This window comes from Meriones unguiculatus, chromosome 2 (assembly GCF_030254825.1).
Source record: "Meriones unguiculatus strain TT.TT164.6M chromosome 2, Bangor_MerUng_6.1, whole genome shotgun sequence".
Taxonomy (NCBI): Eukaryota; Metazoa; Chordata; class Mammalia; order Rodentia; family Muridae; genus Meriones; species Meriones unguiculatus.
The window spans coordinates 43,611,003-43,633,273 of record NC_083350.1 but is presented as its reverse complement, the minus strand read 5'-3'; the positions used below and the strand labels follow the sequence as shown (position 1 = coordinate 43,633,273).

Here is a 22,271-nt window from a genome sequence, read left to right as displayed (position 1 = left end):
TGGGGGCAGACATCCCTAGAACTATAACCCCCAAACCGTGGCTTTGAGCACCTACTGCTTACATATTTGCAAACTGTTTGATGCAGCTTGAATTTCAAAGCGGGTCTCTAACCCCTCAGTGTAAGCCCAGGAATTGCAAGTGTGGCCTCAAAGACTCAGGAGTCCAGACCCTGGCAGGAAATAAAGTTCTGAGCCGCTCTGATGTGCTTCCTCCCTCCCCGGAGCAGGGCATTCTTCTCTACCCAGGAAGGGACTACCTCGCCTGAACCCCAGCAAACGCAGCACACGTGGGAGCCAAGTGAGAGATTTAGTAATCCGTCCCTTCCCGGTCTCCAGCACCAACGCCCTGGCCCCACCAATTAGTTGCTGAGGCTTTAAGCTCAGCGTTCCGACGGCCACAAGGAATGTAGCGTCTAAACAGAGAAGGGAGTGACCGAACCGGGGTCCAGGCTCCTGGGAATAAAACGCTAAGGTGTCTCGGGGAGAGAGCTGTTTGTTTTCCAAGCCTCTCAGTTCAGACTGAAATAATCAAGCCAGCTCGGGTCAGACCCTGAGTAGCACAAGTTAAAACAAGATCCAGAAAATCCATCCATCTCCAGTTGCTCCGCTCCAGACTGGAATCGCGCGGGGCGGGGCAGGGAAGGACTGGTGTCGATGCGGGAAGCCAAGGCACCGAAACCCGAGCTCTGGACGTTAGCAGCCCCTTACCTCGCTCAGCTCCGCCGAGGAGTCGTTTCCGTATTTCACCGAAACTCCAGAATTCATGCCTGCACTTTCCAGCGCCGTGCTCGTCCCCAGACCTCGGAGCCCAGGAGCTGGGCTTAGGCTGGACAGCCTGCTCCCCGCCGGCACATTTCAGTCTAGACAGCCATTTTCACCCAGGAAGGATGCGCGGAGAGTCCCGCTGCAATCTTCAGCGGCGAGCCATCGTCGGGAGGCTGGCCAGCGGGCGCTGCCACCCTCCGCGCCGCCTCGCCCCTCCTACGGGACCACGCAGATCCCCATTACCCTCCGGCAGGAGCCCGGGCGGCGGCGCGAGGACGATCCGAGCCGCCGGTTCCCCGGAGGAAGGCGCTGGAGAGAGCAGAGCCGAGCGGCGCTTCACGCCGAAGTTTCCCCCTTCGGATCGTCTGGAGTTGTAAGTGGTTTCTGATTGAACACAGCTGTCTAGCTGCTGGCTAAGGGCTGCGCGGCGGAGGCGGGGCCAGGAGGAGAAAGGGTGGGGGAGGGAGAGGAGGAGACCGTGCTGGGAGAGCAGGCATCCTTCCAGGTCTCTGCTATAGTAATTACAGGACCCGGGTCCAGAAGGGAGAGAAGAAACAGGAAAAGCCACCTGAGTAATCGTGCAGGAAATTGAAAAAAGAAAAAAAAATCCTTCCCTGTTAGGAGCCGCTTTCCGTGACTCAGTAAGGTCAAAGCAAACCTGAACACCGTAAGTCCGCCTGCACTGAGTGGTTCTCACGGTACATTAAGATTTTACAAGAGTGTGGGGCGGTCATTTTCCCTGATTAGTCCAAGTTAGGTTTCCACTTCTTGTGGCGAGGGCAGAGTGCTTTTCCTACACGTCCATAACCAAGATAAAACATGCCCAACTCCTGAAAGATTTAAGATAGAAGCGCTTTCGTGTGCTCTCTACCTCCCTGCCCCAACCTAGCTTGGTAGTGTAAATCCCAGAGCCTCACAGGAGCAGGAGATCTAGGAGTTTGAGGCTATCCTGGGCTAAAAAGTTAAGACCAGCCGTAAATAAAGGAACAAACGAACACATCAGTAATCATTGTTATCTAGGCAGAGCTGGGCTGGTTATTTCTGAATTTTGTAGTAAAAATTAAAAAAGCTCAAAAACTCTTATGTCCCATCAGTCTTTGCGTCTTTCCTTAGGATGAAATTCTCATACACCCACCGATGGATGGGCTGGGAAAGAGGTCCTACCTGAGGTCTTATCGAAATAAAGGTAAAAGTCTTCCAAGCCTGGTGGGTGGTGATCCGGGTTTGTAATCCCATGTTCAAGGCCAGCCTCAGCTGCACAGTGAGTTCAAGGCCAGCCTATGCAACTTAACGAGACCCTGTTTGAATAAAATAAGTTTTTTTTAAAAGGTGAAAGGAGGGCTGCTGTGATAAAGTCCTGCCGAATCTGCAATGCACCAAAAAGTGAGCGATCCTTTAAAACTGCGGGTCTGCATTACTGCTTAAGAAACCTCATACGGGGCTAGAGAGATGGCTCAGCGGTTATGAGCACTGTCTGCAAGTACGGGAATCTGCCCTCTTCTGGCAGGCAGGTGTACATGCAGATAGAGCACTCATTTACATAAATCTTTTTTTAAAACATAAAAGAAACCTCATCAGTCTCTTTTCACACGAGGAGAAGAAAATATCTCCTCCTCGTCTAGGCAGACCTTAACATTTCCTGAAGCCTTCTATGAAAAAGGCATTGTATTGTTCCAATCCAAAGTCTATTTTTAAAAACTCAAATAGGATGTTTATTTTTGTCTTAAGATGGACCAAAGGGGACATATTTGCATAGTCTTCCGACTCCTCCCCTTCCTGTTTAGCTCAGTCATTTCCTAATGGACTCCGTGCTAGGTTAAAGAGTTTGTTTTCTTTCTGGGGCATTGCCAGGCTGCAACGCCTTCCATGTGGGCAGGGGTTGGGAAAACATGATGCTTGACTTACATAAAACATGGCCTGAAGTCACCATGTGTGAAGCAGCAGGTGGCGTACATCCTACCTGGCTGTCCTTTAACCCAGGTGGGTAGGACTGAAAGTATGTCAGGTTTCAGGGCTTTCTGAATTTGCACTATTTCATAGACTCTAGTTTGAGACTCCTTAATGTGAAATTTAAGACATTGAATATTCCAAATCTAGTTTTTCTTGGTTTGTTTTTGTTATTGTTTTCCTTTTTCTTTTCTTTTTCTTTTTTTTTTTTTTTTGTCATTTTGAGAAAAGCCTTATGAAACCCACAGAGGCCTCAAATTTGTAATTTTCCTCCTTCTGCCTCCCAAGTGCTGAGATTACAGGCATGCAACACCCTGGCCGTCTTTCTTGGGTGCTAGAGACCAAACTTCAAATCTTGTTCCTTCCAAGCAAGCGCTCTACCAACTAGGCTACTCTCGGCTCCAGAATCCACCTTTTTGAGCGCTGGTCACGGGGGCCAGGCGTTGAGGTTTCGGGACTCCGGCCATTCCCAGTGCTCCCTTTCTCCTGCTTGTGGATCAAGATGTGCGCGCTCAGCCGCTCCTGCTGCCACACCTTTACTTGCCCGCCATGGGCTCCAACCCTCTGACACCGTGAGCCCAATTACATGTTTTCTTTTATAAGTTACCTTGGTTGTGGCGTCGTATCTTATGGGAAAGAAATTCATACAGCAACTCCTTTTGAGAATGTAAATGTATTGATACAAATGAAAATATATGAGTTAGACCTTGTCTCTGCCCTGCTGAACCTTCTTTGTACAGAGTATTACCAGCTTCTTCCATTACATTCTTCCATCGTGTTCCACCACACTGTCCATCTTTAACTGACAGATGGAACTCGCTAGCATATACAGGCACAGTGCCGCCTAGGCTGGCCTTGAACTCACTCCTACTGCTGGAGTAGCTTGACTTCTGGGACTACAGGTACACACTGTAGTCCCCTCTGTTTGGATGTCCTATGGCATCTGCTCTTGGTGTTTTCCGTACCTGGTCTGGACTTTCCTACCTCAGCTGACAACCTTACAAGGCCATACCTCCTAATTCATTTCAAAGCGTTCCACCAAAGGAGGCCAAGATACTCAAACATATGAACCTCGTAAGGGCTGTTTTCATTCACACCGCCACAGGTACACTCCTTTACAGATTTCACCACTGGAAAACATAAAAAGCATTCAAGAAAAATTCGCCTTTGCTACTGATACATGTAGGAGGATGAATATACCATTCCCTTTTTAGTAGACTAAGTTTATAGATCCAAGTAGTGCTACTATTTAACATAGTGCTACTAACATTACAAAAAACCAGACACGTGACAGTGAAAAAAAAAACAAAAACTGCCACCCATCAGGCTATGTTAGCAGTTCTAACATGAAAAAAAAAAAGCTGTTTTATATACAGAAATGCAATAGGCAGTATCTAGACTATAATTCTCCAGGACCCAAGCCAACCCAAGGAGGAGGAAAACAAGTTAGCAAAGGAGAGTTCCAAAGAGGCAGAACGCTGCGGAGTCCCATGGACACAAAGAAGCACATCAGCCAGTGTACACCTTGCAATATGCGCACCTTGTTGGGGTCATCGCTTAACCAGGCTAGAAGCGACGGCTGAGAAAAAGAATGACCTTGAAGGCAGTTGTGGTGGCCCACAGCTGTAATCTGATAATGTTGGATGCTGGGGTAGGGTAATCAAGTGTCTGTTCAAAATAGTAAGAATTAGAATCACGTTTACATTTAGAAACATACTTTTAATATATTTAATTATCTTAAGAAATTATTGGGGCTGCAGTGATGGCTTAGTGGTTAAGAATGCTGGCTGCTCTTCCAGAAGACTCATTCAATTCCCAGCACCCACAAAGGCAGCTTACAAACATCTCTAACTCCATTCCAGAGGAGCCAGTGCCCTCTTCTGGCCCCCACAGGGAGCAGGCACAGAACATGTTACACAGACATACATGCAGGCAAAACATACACATACATAAAATAATAAAAAAAGGTTACTAATTTTCAGTATGATAATGATCAAGTGGACAAATTTTAAAGTGTCCTTTTAATTGAAATATTTAAGGGTGAAATGCCAAAATGTCTGGGATTTTTGTCAAATACTGAAAACATGGAAATGGATGAGTTATTGTTAAAACAAATTGACATAGCCAATAACCTTTAATGCTGAGTGACAGGTAAACATTCCTTGTCCTGCTGTATGTCTTTGAAATTTTCATTTTTGTAAATAAGTTCATGTGGGCTGTCTCTGCCTTCTGTGCCAAGAATGGGTTCTAGTGCCCATAAGGCAAAACAAGAAACTAGGAAAGGCTGTTGCAGATCAGGGGTGCTTGTAGCTTGGGGGTAAGTCAATCAAGATGGTAAGAAATGGGTGGATTTGAGATGCAGTTCTTAGGCAAAAATTGTCCAGGCCTTGGCGAGTGATTGGATACAGGTCATGAGACAGAAGGAGAAAGTCATGGATTTGACCAGTTTTGGGTTTGAACCAAGAGAAATGGACCAGATTAGGAACCAGAAATTTTGTTTTAAATATATTCAATTTGAGTTTCTGGGACTGCAGAGGTAGCTTAGTGGTAGAACATTCGCCCAGCATGTGTGAGACTGGTTTCAACCCTGATAATGGCAAAGAATTTAGTAAAGTAAGTAAAGTTGAGCTTCCTATTTGGCACATAAGGAGATCTCAACAACAGCTAGACTCTGAGTCTTGGGTTTAGGGAGAGTCGGGCTTTTGGTGATGATTTTGTCCTTTCCAGCATAAGGTTTGTAGTTGACGCTCAAAGCCATGAGGATATACGATGTCGCCCAGGAAGAGTGCACAGATGCACTCCCAGCATTTTACCACTGAGGTCAGAGAAAACAAGAATCCAACGAGAAGATCTAGAAAGAAAATCAGAGAGGAACAGACGGGCTGCAGATGTGACAGCACTGACGTGGGAAGGATGCTTCCAGAGAGTCGCAACCTGCGCAGGAGGCTGTGGGGAGGCCAGAGGAGTTGACAACGAAACGCCATTTGCTTTTAGAGATTACAGGTAACCTCCAAAAGAGAAATCTTTTAAATGACAGAGACTTAAGTAAATCAAAGCTAGAAAAATGAAAAGGCGTTTGAAGATAACTTTGAGAAGTATACTGCCTTAATAAGCTCAATTAGTAGGGAAACCTGTCCACCGTGGCCAGGTTCCTGCGGGCTAGTCTGCTGGAGGCTACGGGACTTACTGGTGAGATGTAAGTGGAATGCAGTACATAATTTGGTTGGTCTATATTTAAATTTTCTAAGAAAACAAGTATTTGAAGACTATTTCCAGATTAAATCTCACACAGAAAACAAACAAACAAAAATCTGAAGTTTTTTTTTTTTTTTTTCCCTGACTGCAAACAAACCTGAGGAAGAAAGCACTACTGTGCTCACTGACAGCACTCATGGGCTGTCTCACACCCAGCCCACAACATTCCAATAACCTCTAGTCATTTTCCAACAACATCCCTGCCATTATCAGTGGGAAATTCCAATCTGAGTGTTGCTACCTCGTTGTGGAATGTTTTGAAAAGTACCCCAGTGTCTGATGAGATCATTTGGAGACTGAATAGGTGTATCCGTGTCATTATCAAAGTTCTGAGAATCTTTCATTTACTTACTTGGATTCCAAATCTCTTTAAAGAACATCAGATTTTTCTCCCTCAAAAAGAAAACTGTTCGGTGGAGATTAGAAATTGGAAATCCCAGGGAGATTTTTTAAAAGGCGAGCTTTAAGTCATCCTAGAAATACCTGCATATGTCAATGAAAAAATATAGATTAAGTAGATGCATAAAGACAGATGTAGTAAAATTTGGAGAATATGCTGAAATTAAATGAATCCCAAATGCCTGCCACTATTATTTCTGGAGCCCTGTAGGCTAAAACAGAATCATACCATTGCTCCTTTAGCTAGAATGCATTATAGCAATGGCTAAAAAGGAGCGCAGACAGATGGAGCTGGGGACGGAGATCAGTGAGAGAGAACTCACCAGGCATGCTCAGTGCTCTGGGTTCTGATCCCTAGCACCATCCCTGGATAAGAACCGAGAAGCAATCTCTATGACTTCCATAACTAATGACAAAAGATGAAGTTAACCTGGCATTCTACCACGCTGAGATGAAGAAGGAGGGTGTGGAGCAAAAGAAAGCCACTTTTCTGGGCTTTGAGTCCACAGAATGTTCAGAAAAGACTGCAGTGGCGTGGCTACCTACGGGGACACACCGAGACTTGAGGAAGAGGCGCTTGCCTGCTCTCGGGGGCCTTAATTGGTTTGCACAGCTATTAAGAGATCAAAATTAGCCCTCTAATCCAACGCTCTCAGATTGGAATACCCTGGCACTACCCTTCCCTGTGCCCCTGTATGTTTTGTTTTTGTGGTTTGGTTGTATTTTAAGCAAAGGTCTTTTTTTATGTGGCTTCTGAACATCTTTATTAAGTCTTGTCATCACTGTAAAATCCCATCCAAACCGAATGTGTTGCTTCGCATCAGAATCCAACGTTAAGGCTGGCAAGGAGGCTCATCTGTGGAAAGGAAACACCACCGAGACTGATGACCCACATTCAGTCCTCAGGACCACATGGTTGAAAGAGAACTGACTCACTCAAGTTGTCCTTTGTCTCGCCACATGTTTTTCATGTATGCACATGCCTCCTAGCCACACACACAAATAAAACAAGAAAACGTGACAAAATTGTTTTAAAAGCTTACTTTAATTACAGCTTACAGTTTCGGTAAATGGGGTCTAATAATTGTAGCACTTTCTAATTCTTCCCCTCTCTTCCATTTAGTCTTTCCTTCTCCCTCTGCTTTGAGCTTCATCTCCCAAGCACTGTTCCCATAACTTAATATGATTCAAGTCTAAATCATTTCATATACTTTAGCCCAGGTATTTTTTCTCTAAAGCATATAGCTTTTCATGTTACACTATGAGTTATATTTTAATGCATTGTGTTGAAGTATAATTCACATGTCAAAAATATTACATTTTAATACATGACTAATACAAGATTAAAGGTAACCCAAAAGCATAGCCCTTACTTAGAAGAGGCAGACCTGAGTTTTATCTCCAACACTGGAGAAGAAAATAAAAGGGATGGAACGGGTATGGAGAGGAGAGGTCATGGCTGCAGGGACTATGGGACCCAGGAGAATGGGGCCAGTAAGTAAGGCAGACTAATGTCTCGGGCAATAGCCAACTTTAGTCAGTGCCTCAGACAATTTATACTCTGAGGGTTAAGAGCAGCCACATGAGTAAAGTTCTCATGAGTTCAAGCTGTATTCAGTCAGAAGGACGAGGCATTCGGTGGCAAGAACAAGTCTTTCCATGGAGGCGTCTAAAGGCTGCTTTAAATATTTAATTGAACAACAGCAGTAAGCAATAATGAGTAATCTGAAGTAAACCCACTCCTGTCTGCTACACCTGGGAGGAGCACAAAACAGTCCAAGAACAACTCCATGTTTTGAAGAAACCAAGGTCACAAGACTCTTGTTTCCTCAGAGTGTTCTTGCAAGCACTCAGAATTCTCTCGCATGACCCCATTCATGGACTACGTTCTGACAAGGAGGGAGAGACAGAATGAACTTATACAGTTGTGTTGCTACGAATTTGCCTATCTGGGACATTTCATGTAAAGAGAAAAACATGCGTCTCTTTGAATCAGGCGTGTTCCACTGTACGTATTTTAGAGGCTCACCCATGTTGTGTATATTCATACCTCATTCCTTTTTCTTGCCATAATATTCTGTTTGTGTCAAAATTTCTTTATCCAGCCTAGGCACATTTGAGTAACTCCTAGTTGCCAACTATTCTAATAATGCTTCTAGAAATACACGTTAGCAAGTTTTCCTCTAGATATATGTTTTTAATTCTCGTGCATGTGTGCGTGCACCTGAAAGTAGTATTGGCAATGGGGCCACTCTATGTTTCACATTTTGAAAAACAAACTGTTTTCTATAACGGCGGCCCCTTTTTAAAATCCCCACCAGCAATGTATGTGTTTCAATTTCTTTGACATCCTTGTCAATATTTCTTTTTAAAATGCAGCCAAATGATTTTGATTTGCATTACTCTTAAGACTGATGATACTGAACATCATGTGTTTATTGGCCATTTATGTCTTCTCTGGAGACATCTCTATTTAAACTTTTTGTTCTGGATGCTAGCAATAGAACCCAGGGCCTCAGGGAGCTACATCTCTAGCCCAAAATATTTTTAATTGGGTTGCTTTGAATTATTGCATTTAAGAGGTTTTGTTGTTGGTGGTGGTTTGGTTTGGTTTGGTTTGGTTGTGTTTTTGTATGTCCTGGAGATTGGACCTTTATCAGTTACAAACTTTTATTTTTTCCCCTCTTCCATAGGTTGTCTTTCTCCTCTCTTCATAAATATATTTAAAGTATTACTGTGATAGTTAATCTTGCACGTCAACTCTAGGTGTTGAGAGATACCTAGAAGATTATTAATGCACAGCACAGCCTCTATGCCTGCCATGAGGGTGTTTCTAAAGAGGATTAGATCACAAGGGTTCTGGCCTAATAAATGTTTAATCTACTGATTCATTCAAAATCTGAATATACTTTTGGGTGAAAAGAACTACAGAAGGTAGGCTACTTTGGAGGAAATAAGTCACTGGGTTCATGACTTTGAAACATATATCTGACTTTTGTTTCCTCCTATCTTTCTCTGTCTCCAGCTCTCTCTCTCTCTGCTTCTTGTCTGTCTTTAAGTGATCAGCCTCCTTCTCTTCCTGAATAAGTTTCTACTGCCATGATCTTCTGCCTTCCCATAGGCCCACAATCAGCAGTGCCTATCATCAGGAACTGGGACCTCTGAAACTGAGCCTAAGTAAGTCCCATAGTTCCTCCCACTGTGTTTATTTATTTATTTATTTTCTGTCAGATGTTTTGTCACAGGGTGACTTACATAGTCGCTACGCTTTTGTTCAACAGTTAATGAACTCTTGCCTAGTGTAAGATCACGTAGGGTTTTTCTCCTAATCACCTTATCATTTTAGCTTTTTGTTGAGAATAGTGATCCATGTTGAATTACTTTGTTGTATAATGCAGAGGTCCCAATTTAATATGTGTGTGTGTGTTTGCATTGCTGGAGCTCAAACCCAGGGCCTTGCACATGGTAGCCTGTGCTCTATCATTGAGCTCCCAAACTTCATTTTTTAAAAAATATCCAGTCATTCTGGCACTATTTATTGGAAAGATTATTGTTTTCTCACACTGAATCGTTTTGGCACCCTTGTCAAAAACAATTGACCATAAGTGTGCTTATTTATAGACTCTCAAATCTATTCCATATGTCTGTCTGCCTATCTCTGTGCCAGTACTTCATGATCTTAATTCATCTACGGTATTTATGTTGTTGTTTTCTCTTTTCAAAACAGAGAATGTTGTCTGACTTTGTTCGGTTTCAGGTTTGTGTTGGTTGTTCTAAGCCTCTTGTGTTTCAACATGAATTTTTGAATCAAGGTGCTGGTATGTAAAGAAGCCTGAAATAGTGTGCTGAGTCAGCAATCTGGAGACACTGACATGTTAATATTAAGCCTGCTGATCTACAGGTGGGGAGGGTCTTCTCATTTTCTTGGGTCTTTGATTTCGTAAAACTCTTTTCAATGTACAAATTTTATACTTCTCTCATCAAATTTATTTTTTAATTAATTTTTTATTTTTTATATTAATTACAATTTATTCACTTTGTATCCCAGCTATAGCCCCCTCCCTCATTCCCTCCCAGTCCCACCCTCCCTCCCTCATCTCCTCCCTGCCCCTCTCTAAGTCCACTGATAGGGGAGGTCCTCCTCCCCTTCCATCTGACCCTAGCTTATCAGGTCTCATCAGGACTGGCTACAATGTCCTCCTCTGTGGCCTGGCAAGGCTGCTCCTCCCTCTGGGGGTGGGGGGTGAAAGAGCCAGCCACTGAGTTCATGTCAGAGACAGTCCCTGTCCCCCTTACTAGGGTACCTACTTGGATACTGAGCTGCCATGGACTACGTTCAAGCAGGGGTTCTAGGTTATATCCATGAATGGTCCTTGGTTGGAGAATCAGTCTCAGAAATGACCCCTGGGCCCAGATATATTTGGTCCTTGTGGAGCTCCTGTTCTCTCCAGGTCTTACTAACTTCCCTTCTTTCATACGATTCCCTGCACTCTGTACAAGGTTTGATCATGTGTCTCAGCATCTGCTTTGATACCCTACTGGGTAGAGTCTTTCAGAGGCCCTCTGTGGTAGGCTCCTGTCCTGTTACTTGTTTTCTCCTTCCAATGTCCATCCCATTTGTCTTTCTAAGTGAGGATTGATCATCTTACCCTGGGTCCTCCTTCTTGTTTAGCTTCTTTAGGTATACAGATTTTAATATGTTTATCCTATTTATAGGTCTAGTATCCACTTGTGAGTTTATACTGTGTGTGTCTTTCTTTTTCTGGGATACCTCACTCAGGAGGATCTTTCCTAGATCCCACCATTTGCCTGAAATTTTCATGATTTCCTTGTTTTTAATTGCTGAGTAGCATTTCATTCCTCAACTGAGGGACATATGGGTTGTTTCCAGGTTCTGGCTATTACTAATAAAGCTGCTCTGAACATGGTTGAGCAAATGTCTTTGTTGTGTACTTGAGGTTCTTTTTGGATATATACCCAGGAGTGGTATGGCTGGATCTTGAGAAAGCACTATTCCTAACTGTCTCAGAAAGCGCCAGATTGATTTCCAAAGTGGTTGTACAAGTTTACATTCCCACCAGAAATGGAGGAGGGATCCCCCTTTTCCACAACCTATCCAGCATGTGTTGTCACTTGAGTTTTTGATCTTAGCCATTCTGATGGTTGTAAGGAGAAATCTCAGAGTTGTTTTGATTTGCATCTCCCTGATGGCTAAGGGCATTGAGCATTTCTTTAAGTGTTTCTCTGCCATTCTATAATCAAATTTATTACTAAGTATTGTATTCTTTTCTTCCTTTTTCTTTATTTTTTCTTTTTGGTTTATGGAGACATGGTTCTCTGTGTAGCCCTAGCTGTACTGAACTCACTCTATAGACCAGGGGGGCCTGGAACTCAGTATATACCTCCTGCCTCTGCCTCTCCACAGCTAGAATTAATGGGGTATGCCACCACTGACTGGCTTTGCCTTTAAAAAAATTAATCTTATGTAAATAGGCTTGCTTTTATTTATTTTTCAGATAATTCACCACCAAAATATAAAAAATTAGCCAATTTGTAGTATGTTGATCTCATGTCCTAAAATCTTTAAATTTTTTCTAGTTCTTAGTTCTAGTTTTGAGGATATTTCTTAGAATTTTCAATATGCAAGATGATATCTTCTGTAAAGAAAAATATAGTTTTACTTCCTTACATGGATGTCTTCTGTTTCATTTTCTTACCTATGTGCTCTGGCCAGCAACACAAATCTAATGTTGAAGTGAACAGAGCAGACATGCTTGCCTTGTTACTAATTTCAGGGAAAACATTCATTCATGCTCTGTATTCTTCCCTTCCTCCCTCCCTCCCTTCATTGGTTCCTTTCTGCCTGCCTGCTTATGTTTCATATTCTTATTGACCTTTAGGCTTTCATGATCCATAATAAGCCATGTTCTAAAATATTCAGCTTATTTCCTCAATTATGAGGAATGGAACTCCTTAAAAACACCACCAGTCTCCTCTGAGCCCTCCTATATGGAAGGCTACCATGGTGTGAACAATGGAGTCCTCTCAAAGCTCATGTTGAACTTAATCCCTTATGCAGTAGTGTTTAAAACTATGGTTTGGGAAGGCCCTGCACTCATAAACAAGATTATTACCTATATAAGGGGGCTTGAAATCAAAGGGAACCCTTTTGCTCATCTGTTTCTCCATCAAGTGGATACAGTGTTCTTCCTCTTGAGAGGACGTGGTCACAGGACACAAATCCTACTGGCACCTTGATCTTGCACTTCCAAGTCTCCAGAACTCTGAGAGGTAAATTTCTATTCCTTATAAATGTCCCCAATCTGTAGCACACAATGACGGAAGTATATCTGATGATAGTAGTATATCTGATGGCAGCACCTTTGGCTCAAGGGAAAGTTTGAAGAGACTTTTTGCATGGTAAATTGTTCGTTGCAGGTGACAGATACCAGAAAAACAACTTGAAGGAGGAAAGATTTCCTTTAGGTCATGGTTTCCACGGTTTAGTTCAAGTACAGTGGCTCCATTTATCTAGGCTCATGGTTAGGCAAGATACCATGGCAACAGAAAGGATGGCAGGGACTGCTGCTCATACCATTGCAACCAAGAAGCCAAGAGAAATAAAAGAAGAGTCCCAGGGCCAGATACTCTCTACAAAGGCATTCCCAGTGACCAACTTCCTCCAATCAGGACAGACAGACACAGACAGACATAGACAGTCAGACAGACACACACACACGTATTCCTGTAACTTCCCAATCATGCTGTCATTAGTGGACCAATCTATATTTCTCATGCACGACCTACCTTTCAGTGACTGGATCTATACTATATAAGCATGGGGAGGTGGACTTAATAGCTAAATCATAATAGACTTTGTCCAAATTTTTTAAAACTATTTTTTGTTTATTTTATTTGTTTGTTTTTCCTCATTACCAAAACACTAAATCTTGCCCCCTACCCAGACAGCTTATTTGATATTATTTTTCACATTACTAGCACTGGAGGTGGTAGGTTTGAATCCTACATGTATCATATAGACTCACGTCTTGATTGCGTCTTCCCCAGCAGGTGGCACTATTTGGCGAGAGCCTGGGGTCTTTAGGATGCGGCTAAGTCAGGCCAGTGAAGATTACAGTTCATCTCTGACTCCTGCTTCCCTCTGCATCCTAGTCCACAATGATGCGAACAGCCTCTGCCACATTCTCCCACTGCCATGGTCTGAGCTACCATACCATAACAGACCTGAGACCAAAATAGTCCTCCGTTCTTTTAAGGTACTTTTAACACTTCTTTTAAGAAACATCTACTCCCCCCCCCCTTTTTTTTCCGGGACACATTTTTCTGTGTAGTCTTGGCTGTTCTGGCTTTGAAGACCAGGCTGGCCTTGAACTCACAGATCCACCTGCCTCTGCCTACCTGGGATTATAGGTGTGCTCCACTGCACCTGGCTTATAAGGGAAAATTCTTTAAAATTGGCCATTTCTTTAGATGATTGAGACAACAGTATCAAATTAATGTTATTTTATATTATATCCTCTAAGAAACAGTTATTATTCACTATATGTCACTATATTCACTATAGTTTCACTATACGTCTAATATCTTGCTAGGCACTAGGTGTATAATGACAACTACAAAGAGGTGCACCATCACTTCGCTCAAATAAGCGTGCTGTCTTATATGCAAAGATGGCCCTGATCTGCACTCCCTGCAAATGCCCTTTGCCTAGAACTCAGACTCTGTGTTTGCTTCCCTAATTTCAATGCATAACGTAAATCAGAATACGGTATACAGTTTGCCTCCTCCAGGAGTTTTTCATGCTTTTCCTTACATATCTGCCACTACCACGAGGGCCTGGCTGATCTAGGCTTCTGGAGCTACAGTTGCTGCACTTCTCTGAGATTATCCTCAGGTATGTGAGCACATCCACCTGTGATAGCCAAGAATAATAGTCACTGTGATAGTCTACGACTGGCCCACATGGGCCACAGCAGCAAACACTACCTGTTGAATGTCACTCATATCACTCGGGTTTTTGCTGGTGTTTTCTCACAAAATCTTACTGTAGCAACAGATGCATCGGTTAACATCAGATATGGCAGTTAATCATAAAAGTAAACCTAAGATGACAATTACAGTGTGTTCTCTGAAGATTGGCAATAGAGAAATAAGAAGACGAAGCACAGAGTAACCTAGCTGGGTTAAGAACTCAAGGAACACCTTTTTTGGGGAAAGGGTAGTTCGAGACAGGGTTTCTTTGTGTAGCGCTGACTGTCCTGGAACTTGCTCTGTAGACTAGACTGTCCTTAAACTCAGAGACTTGCCTGTCTCTACCTCCTGAGTGCTGGGATTAAAGGCATGCACCACCATTAGGCCTAAGAAACACCTTTTAAAGATTCAGACCTATGGGCCTGGAGAGATGGCTCAGCTGTTAAGAGCACTGACTGCTCTTCTAGAGAGGACAGCCCCCTGCCCAACACAAAAGTTCCTATCACCTGTGTGATGGTTCATATTCATATGCAATTCCAGTCCCAGGGGCTCTGACACCTTCTTCCAGTCTCTGTGGGCACTGCATGCACAGAAGACATAGAAGCACACACATAAAATTAAAACCTGAAAAATAAAATAAAATAAGAACAAGAAGGGTGTATGAACTTAGATCTAAAAGATGCAGGAGCTAAAGAGATGGCTCAAGGATAAGAGCACTTGCTGCTCTTTGGAGACTCAGGTTTGGTTCCCAGAACACACATGGGGTGGCTCACAGCTGCCAGTAACTCGAGCTTTGGGGGATGCAATGTTCTCTTCTGGCCTCCAAGCACCTGCATGCTTGTGCACTACGCTCTCAGTGAAGAACAGGATATGGGGCTGTTGAAATCATATGAATACTGTATGTAAAGGTCCTAATACAAAGGTGTACAAATGCTGGGTCATTTACAAGCCGATGTGGCTGGAGCATGAACGGAAATGGAGTACTTCATGTTGGGAGGGGGGAATGGTATGCAGTAAGCAGAGTACTCAGAGAGTCTCAGAGAGCACGTCAAGGATCTGAGACTCGTCCTTTAACTGTGAGAAACGTTGCTTTCAGATGGCTAGTAACCACAGTTCTTTTCACAAATAGGACCAACAGAGATCAGAAGAGGGAAGACGGGGAGGAGGGGAGCTATGGGGAAGAATATGCTCAAAGCACATTATATACCCTCCTGGAAATGTCCTTCAGAAAACAACAAAGACATACTTATTTTATTGTAAACTACACAGGGAATTTCTCATTAGACAACTTGAAATTTTCCCACGGTTTTCACATCCTCTAAAACAAGGTTACCCAACCACTTATTCAATAAACTTTCCTTGAGAGGATCCAGATTAGAATTAGTAAATGACTGGGAGTATTGAATGAGTGAATGAGCCTGAGACAAGCCATCTAGTAGGCCCTGGAGAGAAGCAGAGACAATACTCCCATTCTCGATCTGCTCACAGCCTCATAGGAGAGATTTCACTGCTATCACTTTAGTCATAAAAAAGAGGCCTCATTGTTAAACCTGATAGAGGCAAATAATGTGCTTTAAATAGCTTTAAAAACAAAGACAAGAAATCATCCAATCAATAACTAGGCTAAGGAAATGAAAAGACAGTTCTCGAAAGATGAGGTACATACAGCCAATAAACATATGGGTAAATAGTTAACATCACGTGTTATCAGAGCAATGTAAATAAAACTACATTGGCATTCTATCTCATCCCAGCCAGCATGTCAGTCATTAACAATCCAATAGCAGCCAATTATGGCATGGATGCTTTTGAGGTCGAAGCCCGCCATATCAACCTAGTGAGTTTTAAGACAGCCAGGGTTATGTAGAGAGATCCTGTCTCAAAACAAAACAAAACAAAACAAAACAGCAGTAAGTGTTGGCAAGGGTGTGCACAAAAAGGGCTATACATGCACTAGTCTAGACAGAATGAAAATCAATATAGCGTTTCCTCTAAAACAATGCTTCTCAACCATTGTTGAGAACCTTTGGGGGAGGTCACAAATTAGATATCTTGCATATCAGATATTTACATTTCTATTCATAACAGCAGCAAATTACAGTTACAAAATAGCAACAAAATAATTTTATAGTTGGGGGTCTGGTTGAACTGTATTAAGTGTCACAGCATTAGGAAGGTTGAGAACCACTGCTATACAAGCTAAAAATCCATTCATCATATGGCTTACCTAATCATTCTTGAGCCTTTACGCAAAGGCCTCCATGCCAAGCACAGAGTTAGTGTCCAGCAGAGCTTATTGCAGCACTACTCATCAGAGCTAAGTCATGGAGAACCAACTGCTGTTCGTCCACAGACAGATGGATAATGAAGATGTAACAGGTAACTTGTGGTTGCTGCTCAGATGGGAGAGTGAGAGCCCAGCATGCATGAGTCTTGTGTTCCATCCCCTGAACACTGTAAAACCTGTCGTGATGGCATGCACTTATGATCCCAACACTCAGGACATAGAAGCAGAAGAAAAGTTTAATGTCACCTTTGACTATGTAGCTTGTTCAAGTCCAGCCTAGGCCTTATAAGACCCTGCCTGAAAATGCAAATGTGGTCTATGCACAGTGCAATGATTTCAGTTATATTTACAGAAAAATGGCTGCAACTGAACGTGATCACATTAAGCAAATTAAATCAATGTCAGGAAATCAGGGATCATGCTTTTCTCTAATTTGTGGATTTTAACTTTTATAGAGATACGTAAAATCATGAATGTATATTGACATCAGAGTAGAGACAAAACTGTTGAAGAGAACAAAGAGGAAAAGGAGGCAGGAGAAGGAAAATAAGGGAGGAGGTAGTTATGGGGGCTCATATGCTCAAAGTACATTATATATTTGCATGAAAATGTCCTTATAGAACCCAATACCATGCACAATAAAAATATATCAATTAAAGTATTCTGGTTTTGTGCTTTTTTCCAAGGCAGACTCTCACTAAGTGTCCCTGGCTGTCCTGGAACTAACCAAGGAGACTAGGCTGGCCTCAATCCACAATGATCCGCCTGCCTCTGCCTCCCAAGTTCTGGGATAAAAAGCATATACCAATATGCCTGGCTTAAGTATTCTTTTAAAGAAAAAGAGTAGCAGTGGGACTTGCATCTGCCCACCTTTGGCTCCCCTGGCTCAAAGCTTACCTCTGACAAGTCTGCCCAAAAGTCTATGACTGGTTACTGTGGTTTTCCAAGAGTTTTGCTTATTTTCCTGGATTGTCCTTGTTTTGGTTGGCTTTTGTCAACTTGGCACAAACCTAGACATATCTAGAAGAGGGACCCTCAGTCAGGGAATTGGCTTGTAGGCAAATTTGTGGGGCATTTACTTGATTAATGATTGAATATCATTGTGGGTGGTGTCAGTCTGGGAAGGTGGTCCTGGTTGTATAAAAAAGCAGGCTGAGCAAGCCTTGAGAAGGAGTCGGTAAGCAGCACTGCTCCACAGCTTCTGCTTCAGTTCCTGCCTTCAGTTCCTGCCCTGACTTCCCTTTATGATGGCCTGTGAGCTGTAAGATGCATTCCTTTCACGCCCAAGTTGCTTTTGGTCATGGTGTTTTGTTACAGCAATAGAAAGAAAACTAAGACACTCATATTCTCTTGGTTAGTGGAGTTAATCAGACAATGAATGTGTTTTATTAGGAGATAGTTCCTTGTGTATTGACATCAAGCAGAGCTCATTGTATAAGAAGTGAGTCTGGCTGGGCTTGGTCACACACCTGTAATCCCAGCACTCAGGAAGGGAGAGTCAGGCAGGTCTCTGTGAGCTTGAGGCCAGCCTGGTCTACACAGCCAGTCCAGGACAGCCCAGGACACACAGAGAAACCCTGTCTTGAAAAACCAAACCAAACACACACACACACACACACACACACACACACACACTATAAATTCTCAGTATTTGTATTCTATGCAAATAAAATTTGTGATCCTTATTATTGACCAGAGAGCTTTTAAAATTCTGAGACACTAAACACAAATCTATAACCTACTTCTGGCTCACAAGTTCTTTTATACTGTCATTCTTGCTGGGAAACGTTCAAGCTTTCAACAATATTGTTGCTGGTGAGCTTTTCTTCAAAGACATGGATGCTTTTATGATAAGGGCTTGGATACCCTTCATGTACTGAACACTGAACATAGTTGTGGATCAAGTGTTTGACAAATTATAGATATTAAATTAAGACACAGTAGACTGTTACGTTGAATAGAATGAATACAAAGTATTAATACATTTTAATAGTTTGATTTCAGCTTAGATTTCACTGCATACATTAGATTTAGAATGTGTTTATTATGTCCTATAACAAATCTATAGTGCCAAATGTTTTTCATTCACTTTTTTTTGAACAGGTGGCAGGAAAAACATGGAGTGCTTGTATTATCTCTTCTCGTAAAATGCACAGGATAGTGCAGAAGAAGAAAGTAAAGAAGAAAAAGGAGAAGGAAGAAGAGGAAAAGGAAACCATAAGATTCTTGTTGTGTTAAGTAGTAAAATCTACTTAATATTAGTCAAACTCACAATCAAAAAAGCTATAAACATAGCTTGATAATGTGAATCCACAAATAATAGGCAGTAAGAAAAAGAGGGAAATCAGTTTGCAAGCCTCATCTGCTAGCAAAGACAACAACAGAATTGAAATCTCAAAAGGGTTGAATATTTAGCTACAGGTCACTTCTATTTCTGTCATGAGTAACTAAGTTCTAAGAATGAAAGAACTGCATTTCACATGGCCCACATGAGCCCAGGCACATCTAATCTTCCATCTCCACTTTTAATTTATATCTGCAAAGTGAATGAATGGGCAACCATGGGGATATAAAAGCTAGGGTCAAATAAACATAATGTATGATTCTATTACACCTGATGCCCAGCTCTGAACAAATAAACTCCATTATGTGCTGGCTCTGTATCAAGAGAGTATGACAAACTATTCTTTCCCTAGCAGACAGACACACAAAATATGTTTGCTACATTCAACAAGATGCACTGAGCTGATTGTGTGTGTTTGCTCACATGAATGCTTTCATTTCATTTAATATCATTCATTCCATTTTAATTTGAGCAAAGCAAAATGGAAATAACACCAGAACAGATGCGAAAGTATGGTGAAAATATCTCTTGGACAAAGCTATGTAAATGAAGGCAACAGTCTATGCGGTCTTCCTGATTCCTCCTAGTATTCAACTGCCCAAATTAGATTCACTTCACTGTCTTCATCAGATCTCATAAAAGTAGATACTAACCAAAATAAAATAAAATAAAATAAAATAAAATAAAATAAATAAAAACAAATGAGGTGAGGGTTTTCCTTAAAGCAGAATACTAGGTTTTGAGAGAAATACTCAGATTTAATGAAAGAACATGATTAAACGCACAATTCAAGATAATGATCAGCTGAATGCTGGAACTCAGATGCCCAGCATACTTTAGCATATGAATTAAATTTTCCTTAGCCAACACACTTAAAAAAGGTTCTACTCAAATGTCCCTTCAGGGAACAGGCATGCGTGGGACGAATAGACTTGTCAGGCCATGCGGACTTAGCTTGCAATTTCTGAGTTCATTGGAAAAGTGTGTTCTATTGCAGTATATTAAAATGGATGCTGACAGATTTATTTCACACTTAATGGGCATGTCTGTCTAAGCAAATGTGCCATCACTCACACATACAGGTGTACCAGCGGTTTTTTTCATAACTGATGGTACCAAAAACAGGATGTTTACGGGTAGATGTTGAGGCTGCATTGCAAACAAGACACATGCATGGGGTAAGGAGAGGGACAGAGCTGTCCCATGCTCAGCGGGATTGCCCGCACACTCACAGCTCAATAACACAATGTTTCCCATAAAGCCTTCACCCCTCAAGGTGAATTTAAGAAAGGGATTGTAGCATACAGCCGTGAAAACTGTAAACACAGTCCACGTGTTCAACAATGCCAACATGGGAGCTAATGAAGAAGATACAAAATCAGCAAAGGTACGTCTTCCAGAATGCCTTGGGAGCCCACAGCTATTCTCTGACTATCAAAAGGAGAATGGCAATCAGGATATAATTACAGCCTTCATACTTACAGTCTTACAAACTGAAGATTTCACACAATTTACATATCATAAGACGCCTAGGAAAGCCAAAGAGCTTTATGAATCGTAAGGAGAATGAGCAGCAAATCAATTATAACGAGGTGAAGGTCAGATGATTTCAATTATTGATATTTCACGGTAGGAGTTAGCTGTATTTGAGCAAGTCTTGAAGGGTTTGGAAGCTCCAGGGAGCCACAGTTTAAGCACATCCATTTTTAGAGTGCCATACTGCACACTTTCCACACGGGAATCACCGAGTCTCATTTTCAGAAGAAGATAACTAAATCCCAGAGAGGTGAGACATTTCCTTGACATCAGAAAGCTAAGAAACGCCTAACAAAGATGCAAATTCCATGTCTGACTAAGCCCAAAGCCTGTTCTCAGCCATGAAGCTGTTTCCTAAGGCAATCGTTTGTGTATTGATACTTGAAAATACCTATTTAAGAAGGAAAAAAAAATAACACAATCATATGTGTGTACATCTCTGTATGTGTTCATGTGTGTGTGCACATGTGTACACCTCTCGTGTCTTCTTTGACCTTGTTTTTAAACTTCATATGCTTATCTGTTATCATGTGTGTGGTACGTGTGATGTGAGGGCGGAACCTGGCCCGCAGTGTGGAGGGGACCAATCAGAGGAGTCACTTCTATCCTCTACCTTTGCGTGGGTTCTGAGGATCAAACTCAAGTCGCCAAACTTGCACGGCAATCAGCTTCAGCTCCTGAGCCATCTCGTCAGTACTCTGCCTTATTTTCATTTTGGTTTAAGGTCTCTCCCTGAATCCAGAGTTCATTAGCCTGGCTGGACTGCCTGGCTATGATCTCCAGGGGTCATCCTGTCTCTGTCGCTGACTCCCCCAGCGGCAGGATCACAGATGTGCACCGTACACCAGGCTTCTCTTTTCATGGGTGCTAGGGACCCAAACTGGGGTCTGTACACTTACGAGGCAGGTACTTTACCAGCTTAGCAGTCTGCCCCGTCCTGATAGAATGCTGTCATTAACGGAAAGTTGTTATAGTTGTTTGTTTTAAAAAGAAGTCCCACAAGCCTGCTACACGATCATGATGCCCCATCTAGGATTATAAGTGTACAATGTCGTGTCTGACCTGCCTTTCCTTAGAAAGGCTCTGAGAGTTGGGGAAGTATTAGAAAATTTTTGCATTAAAAGGTCCAAGAGTCATTTCTTTCAGCATAATTTCATTGTGGGCTTCTTTTGACTTCTAGAAAAAGTATGCTTTAATTTCCAAAGGCACAGTCATTAAAATACCAAGACCATCAGCACAAAACCCTAGAAAAACCAACTGCATGTGTCAAACAGAATAACTTGCAGGACACATACGTATATATATACATACTTGTTGTTTTTAAAAACTGAACTACAGTAGCAGACAGAAAAATAGAGTATAAGTGAGAAATACACTGTAAGTGAAAGACTTGCAATTAGTCACATCAAGAAACATTTTTCAAATGGTGGTGAAATTATGTACAAGACCATCCTGCTTGAGAGAACACACCCGACTAGCTGAGAGAGAAACACACACAAACAAACAAAAAACTTTTCCATGTCACTCTGGGTGGAGCAGATTTTAACTGGCATAGCAGTCTGACTACCTATAAGCTCTTGAGTTCTTCAAAATATTTACATTTCTGAGGAAACATGTGTTTATTTTAGAATGAGGGAAGCATAGTGCTTAGACTTTAAATTTTTTTCAGGAGCCAGAACCTGGTTTAATTATCACCAGAGTTCCCTGGCCAATATAAACACAGTTGAGTAAAAAAAAAACACAGTG

The 22,271-nt window shown here is 42.1% G+C and overlaps 1 protein-coding gene across 3 annotated transcripts in view; it reads right to left on the bottom strand.

Annotated features, from left to right (window-relative positions):
- Mcc (MCC regulator of WNT signaling pathway) overlaps positions 1-22,271 on the bottom strand; it is a 350,991-nt gene that overhangs the window by 225,575 nt on the left and 103,145 nt on the right. Inside the window, exon 1 of one of the 3 annotated variants that reach the window (XM_060377313.1) lies at positions 709-841. The exons of the other annotated variants lie outside the window; for them this stretch is intronic. Within the exon in view, the coding sequence (XP_060233296.1) occupies positions 709-765 (57 nt within the window). The 5' untranslated portion in view covers positions 766-841. Of the gene's footprint in view, positions 1-708; positions 842-22,271 lie in introns of those variants that run through there. 3 annotated transcript variants of the gene reach the window in all.